This window comes from Trachypithecus francoisi, unplaced genomic scaffold (assembly GCF_009764315.1).
Source record: "Trachypithecus francoisi isolate TF-2019V2 unplaced genomic scaffold, Tfra_2.0 Lachesis_group12, whole genome shotgun sequence".
NCBI lineage: Eukaryota > Metazoa > Chordata > Mammalia > Primates > Cercopithecidae > Trachypithecus > Trachypithecus francoisi.
Window position 1 is genome coordinate 100,884,367 of NW_022681457.1, and position 6,867 is coordinate 100,891,233.

The 6,867-nt window shown below is 45.6% G+C and overlaps 2 protein-coding genes across 2 annotated transcripts; both read left to right on the forward strand.

The window, feature by feature from the left end:
• Nucleotides 1–2,656: 2,656 nt before the first annotated feature.
• LOC117093123 (60S ribosomal protein L36-like) lies at nt 2,657–3,213 on the forward strand. The gene is made up of 2 exons (XM_033227832.1): nt 2,657–2,859; nt 3,034–3,213. Exons 1-2 carry the CDS (start codon nt 2,657–2,659, stop codon nt 3,152–3,154), a joined length of 324 nt encoding a protein of 107 aa, XP_033083723.1. The 3' UTR covers nt 3,155–3,213.
• A 559-nt stretch (nt 3,214–3,772) lies between these two features.
• LOC117093124 (40S ribosomal protein S4, X isoform-like) lies at nt 3,773–4,654 on the forward strand. The gene has a single exon (XM_033227833.1). It carries the CDS (start codon nt 3,797–3,799, stop codon nt 4,586–4,588), a length of 792 nt encoding a protein of 263 aa, XP_033083724.1. The 5' UTR covers nt 3,773–3,796; the 3' UTR covers nt 4,589–4,654.
• The last annotated feature ends 2,213 nt before the right edge of the window (nt 4,655–6,867 follow it).

The window sequence follows — 6,867 nt, forward strand, 5'->3', positions numbered from 1 at the left end:
CACTTGGACCAGGATCAACTCAGCTTGCAATTACAGCAGCTTTGAAAGCCATTCACCTCTGCCACCACCCTTACCAGGAAAACGATTTCCACTAACACTGAGTTCACTATGGGCCCGTGCTGTGCCAAGTGGTTCCATGTACTTTATTTCATTTAACCCTCCCTCTCTTCCTTCAGGTCTCAGCTCAACTGGCACCTTGCCTTCGAACCTCCTCCATAGTGGAGTGCCCCTTTATTCTCTATCCTAAACCCTTCACAGAACATATATCAATGTATAATTATTTTATTCCACTTACTTTTAGTTGAATGAATGTTGAATGCCAGTAACCACTCTCCAAGGTGATTGCCATTATCTTATTTTACATCTAAGAAAATTTAAGTTCAGAGATTAAGTACTACAATTAGCTCAGAGATTAAATACTATAATTTGCTGAAGATTGCACAGCTAGTAAGTGGCACACCTGACACTGAAACCCAGACATACCTGACTCTAAATCCCATGTTCTTAATAATATCACTTCTGAAAACCTTCAACAAATAAGAGGAATAGCCAGGAATTGGGGAGAGGGCAGAACAGACAGGAGTATAACTAGGTCATAGCAGAGTTGAAAGACCAAGGGGCTTTATACTAGAAATCGTTCAGAAGTAGCCCTGAAAAGGAAAGAGGAATCCTTACCCACTTCCTGATCCCAGGTATTTGAGAAGTAGACAAGGAGTGGCATCCTTTTGAGAGAGCTACAGAGGAAATCTCCACGATGTCTGGATTTCTGTCAGGCACAGAGGTAGAGGTAGAGACATTGTTTCCATGAAGAGCTCACATTCTAGAAAGGTTTGCATAGCATGGGATGAGCCTTCAGCAGATGCAGGGGGAATCTTTGGAGGAGCAAAGCAGCGGGAAGAGGCAACACAGAGTAGAATGGAGAGCAGGCTATAAAAGAAGAGGTCTGGGGCCGGGCGCGGTGGCTCAAGCCTGTAATCCCAGCACTTTGGGAGGCCAAGACGGGCGGATCACGAGGTCAGGAGATCGAGACCATCCTGGCTAATACGGTGAAACCCTGTCTCTACTTAAAAATACAAAAAACTAGCCGGGCGACGAGGCGGGCGCCTGTAGTCCCAGCTACTCGGGAGGCTGAGGCAGGAGAATGGCGTAAACCCGGGAGGCGGAGCTTGCAGTGAGCTGAGATCCGGCCACTGTACTCCAGCCTGGGTGGCAGAGCAAGACTCCGTCTCAAAAAAAAAAAAAAAAAAAAAAAAAAGAAGAGGTCATAGGGTAATAGAGGGTATTATAGATTATGAGGATGCTAATATTTTGAATTAAATCAAGGATTAGAGGGTTGTGAGGGAGGGCAGGCCCAACTGGCCACAACGTTTGCAAAGAATCTGTCCTGGCAATGTGTTAATGGGCAGGGGGGAATTTAGAGCATTCTGGAAGAAATCAGTCCTGTCTTAAGTTGGTGATGCTTTTGAAGACACTCTCATCCAGGTAAACTGGCCAGTGATAGTTCTAATGAGTCCCCAGGACTCTATCAACAATTGAACAAAGCAGAGGGAGGGTAAAAGAGTGAGTGGGCATGAGTCAGGCCTCCAGGAATGTGTCAGCAATGGCCTGCATTGATTTATTTTTAATGTGATCATAGGTGTAAGCCTGGAAGTTCCTGGACAAGAGATACTATGTTTATTCAGCTCTGAAACTCCAGAATATAACAGATTCCCATTGCATATACTAGAAGGTGGCTCACTAAATGCTTGTTGAAGAAATGGATGAACAAATTATATATACTGTTTATTCTATTTGTGATGGCATTTAGCACAGCCATATAGCAATATAAAGTACTACAGAGCATTCAAATTCAAGATTAGACCAATAGTCCCCTCTCGCCGGGTGCAGTGGCTCACACCTATAATCCCAGCATTTTGGGAGGCCGAGGTGGGCGGATTGCCTGAGCTCAGGAGTTTGAGACCAGCCTGGGCAACCCAGTGAAACCCCGTCTCTACTAAAATACAAAAAATTAGCCTGGTGTGGTGACATGCGCCTGTAATCCCAACTACTCGGGAAAGTGAGGCAGAAGAATTGCTTGAACCCAGGAGGTGGAGGTTGCAGTTAGCAGAGATCGTGCCACTGCACTCCAGCCTGGGTGACAGAGTGAGACTCCGTCTAAAAAAAAAAAAAAATAGTCCCCTCTCCCCACAAGAAAATCCTTGAAATATAGCAAATTATTATCATAATGAAAGTAGCCCTGGGATCACAAATAAATATATTTAATGTTAGGAAGAAAATGAGGATTACTTACATGACTGGAAAAATATTCAAGGTAAACTGACATTTTCACTAAAAACCCTCCTTATTTGGAATGTTGGTTTTGGAACTGAGCCTCCAATTTCTCTAGACTACATTCCCCAAGGGACTCAGTGCAACACTAGACCTTCTGTTTAACACAGCAAAGCTGATGCTATAAAACAAAGCACAGCCATCACCATTAAGTAAAAGTGTTAAGCAAAACCAGTAATATCAGTGGTTTAAAAGTTGCCAACTGAATTAATGCAGCCATTACCAATGTCTAATAAACCCCTTTAAAGACATGGTAAAATACTTTGGAAATAATACTATTAAAAAAAAAACTGCCTTCCGCCACGGCTGCCATTAGAGAGCAGCAGCCATGGCTCTGCACTACCCTATGACCATGGGCCTCAACAAGGGCCACAAGGTGACCAAGAACATGAGCAATCCCAGGCACAGCTGCCGCTGCAGGCGCCTAACCAAACACACCAAGTTTGTGCGGGACATGATCCAAGAAGTGTGTGGCTTCGCCCCTTACAAGCATCACGCCATGGAGTTACTGAAGGTCTCCAAGGCAATGGAGTTACCGAAAACCTCCAAGTTTATCAAGAAAAGGGTGGGGGCCAGACACGGTGGCTCAACCTGTAATCCCAGCTACTCGGGAGGCTGAGGCAGGAGAATTGCTTGAACCCAGGAGGCAGAGTTGCAGTAAGCCGAGATTGTGCCACTGCACTCCAGCCTGGGCAACAGAGCAAGACTCCGTCTCCAAAAAAAAAAAAAAAAAAGGGTGGGAACGCATATCTGCGCCAAGAGGAAGCGGGAGGAGCTGCAAAACGTCCTGGCTGCCATGAAGAAAGCCACTGCCAAGAAAGACTGAGCCCCTTGCCCTGCCCTCTTCCGGAAATAAAGAACAGCTTGACAGAAAAAAAAAAAAAAGCTGAATACAAAATTGTATAAAAAGTATATTCTTTTTTATTTTTTATTTTCATTTATTTATTTTTTATGTTTTTGAGATAGGGTCTGGCTGTCACCCAGGTTGGCATGCAACGGTACCATTATAGTCCACTGCAGCCTTGAATGCCTGGACTCAAGCAATTCTCCTGCTTCAGCCTCCAAAGTAGCTGGGACCACAGGCACATGCCACCACACCCAGCTAACTATTTTGTCTGTGTGTGTGGAGATGGGTCTTACTTTGATGCCCAGGCTGGTCTCAAACTCCTGGCCTCAAGTGATCCTCCCATCTTAGTCTCCAAAGTGCTGGGTTTACAGGCATGAGCCAGCACACCCAGCCCCCAAGAAGTACATTCTTAAATTTGACAAAACTCGTGCAAAACTTCAATCCTGAACACTCTGGCAGAATATCACTAAGAGAAATTAAAGAAGACCTAAATAAGTGGAGAGATATGCCATATTCACGAATGAGAACACTCAATACTGTTAGAATGCTTTTAGTTACCGTAAAACCACAAATGCCCATCATCAATAATTCATTGTTCCTCTTTCCTTGCCTAACGCAGCCATGGCTCGTGGTCCCAAGAAGCATCTGAAGCGGGTGGCAGCTCCAAAGCATTGGATGCTGGATAAATTGACCGGTGTGTTTGCTCCTCGTCCATCCACCGGTCCCCACAAGTTGAGAGAGTGTCTCCCCCTCATCATTTTCCTGAGGAACAGACTTAAGTATGCCCTGACAGGAGATGAAGTAAAGAAGATTTGCATGCAGCGGTTCATTAAGATCGATGGCAAGGTCCGAACTGATATAACCTACCCTGCTGGATTCATGGATGTCATCAGCATTGACAAGACGGGAGAGAATTTCCGTCTGATCTATGACACCAAGGGTTGCTTTGCTGTACATCGTATTACACCTGAGGAGGCCAAGTACAAGTTATGCAAAGTGAGAAAGATCTTTGTGGGCACAAAAGGAATCCCTCATCTGGTGACTCATGATGCCCGCACCATCCACTACCCCGATCCCCTCATCAAGGTGAATGATACCATTCAGATTGATTTGGAGACTGGCAAGATTACTGATTTCATCAAGTTCGACACTGGTAACCTGTGTATGGTGACTGGAGGTGCTAACCTGGGAAGAATTGGTGTGATCACCAACAGAGAGAGGCATCCTGGATCTTTTGACGTGGTTCACATGAAAGATGCCAATGGCAACAGCTTTGCCACTCGACTTTCCAACATTTTTGTTATTGGCAAGGGCAACAAACCATGGATTTCTCTTCCCCGAGGAAAGGGTATCCGCCTCACCATTGCTGAAGAGAGAGACAAAAGACTGGCGGCCAAACAGAGCAGTGGGTGAAATGGGCCCCTGGGTGCCATGTCAGACCTTTGTACGTAATTAAAAATATTGTGGCAGGAAAAAAAATAATAATAATAATAATAATTCATTGTTCAAAATGGTTCTTACATTTTATATTATTAACATCTGAAAAGTATAAGCATTTGTATTAAATTTGATGTGTTTCTGGGTAAGCTCAACAAAAAAGTAGTTTCTAAACCTGCAAAGAAGATGACCAGAGCTTAGACTGTAGATTTTTTACTGAGGGAGTATCCCACCAGTGAGCAAATCTCTTTGGCTCTTTTTAGCTTTAACAGGCTGAGACAAAGCCTCAGCCTCGCAGGTAGAAGCAATATGTGAACTAATTTCTCAAGATGATATTCCTGAAATAGTCCCTAAGGCAAGAAATCTTCAATTTTCTCACATGTAAAATGAGATGAATTCCTGTGTTGAGTGATAGGGCTATATTACAGATAAATGTAGATCTTCAGGACACTGGAAAGAAAGTCACCATTAGTAATTTTTATGTGAAAATCATTCCCAACATTAAGAGTCGGATTTAAGAGGAAGCATCAGCAAGGGGGACTGAAAAGGAAAGTCTGGTAGAATGCAAGAAAAACCTGTGTGGCATCCTAGAAGCAAAGTGAAGAAAGACGGCCGGGCGTGGTGGCTCACACGCGGTGACTCACGCCTGTAATCCCAGAACTTTGGGAGGCTGAGGAAGGCGGATCACCTGAGGTTGCATTCGAGACCAGCCTGACCAACAAGGAGAAACCCCATCTCTACTAAAAATACAAAATTAGGCGGGCGTGGTGGCTCATGCCTGTAATCCCAGCTACTCGGGAGTCTGAGGCAGGAGAATCGCTTGAACTCAGGAGGCGGAGGTTGCAGTGAGCCAAGATCATGCCACTGCACTCCAGCCTGGACAACAAGGGTGAAACTCCATCTCAAAAAAAAAAAAAAGAAAAAGAAAGACGACTAGGTACTGTATCAATCAGGATCTAATCAAGAAAATCACTCTAGGTATTTTAAATAGAATAAATTAATAATGAAACTGGCTACAAGAATATTAAAAAGGAAGGAGTGTCAACAGAGGGGATATGAAATTACTCAAAGATCAGTAACTTCAGGAAACCACTGCCACCTTGGGACAGAGGAACAAAAACCTTACCTAAAACTCAGAGACAGGATCTCTGAGGATTCTGTCTCTAAGGATTCTGCTGGCTGTGGGATCCAGGTTGTCTAAACAGGAACCCAAGAGTCTGTACTTCTAAGTCATTGCTCCTGTCCCTGCAGTCACCTCCCAGATCCATTACTACGATTTCCTTCCTTCCTTCCTTCCTTCCTTCCTTCCTTCCTTCCTTCCTCCCTCCCTCCCTCCTCCTTCCTTCCTTCCTTCCTTCCTTTTCTCTCTCTCTCTCTCTCCCTCCCTCCCTCCCTCCCTCCCTCCTTCCTTCCTTCCTTCCTTCCTTTTCTCTCTCTCTCTCTCTCCCTCCCTCCCTCCCTCCCTCCCTCTCTCTCTCTTTCTTTCAAGACAGAGTCTCGCTCTGTTGCCCAGGCTGGGGTGCAGTGGCATGATCTCGGCTCACTGCAACCTCCGCCTCCCAGGTTCAAGCAATCCTGCCTCAGCCCCCCTAGTAGCTGGCATTACAAGCATGCGCCACCATGCCTGGCAAATTTTTGTATTTTTAGTAGCGACGGGGTTTTACCATGTTGGCCACGCTGGTCTCAAACTCCTGACCTCAGGTGATCCACTCGCCTCAGGCTCCCAAAGTGCTGGGATTACAGGTGTGAGCCACTGCATTACTACCATTTTCACTTGGGCCAGCGCCATCACCATCAGTTACCTCTGCTGGCCAAAGATGCCACCAGAATCCAAAAGCAGGAAGAGAGTCAATTCCTCCTGTCCTCCAGTATCACACCAATGCCTTTCATCATGAGAACATAAACAGAAGCCAGTTAGCAAGGAAGCCTAGAAAATACAGTTTGTCACTCTCTGAAATGTCTACCAAAGTACAGATGGGCAGGTGAGAGCAACAGCACAAGCTATTGGTTATCCAGCATATTTTGTCACTCTACCTACATTTAACTTTTTCTTAGGCCGGGCGCGGTGGCTCAAGCCTGTAATCCCAGCACTTTGGGAGGCCGAGGCGGGTGGATCACGAGGTCAGGAGATCGAGACCCTCCTGGCTAACACGGTGAAACCCCGTCTCTACTAAAAATACAAAAAACTAGCCGGGCGCGGTGGCGGGCGCCTGTAGTCCCAGCTACTCGGAGGTTGAGGCGGGAGAATGGCGGGA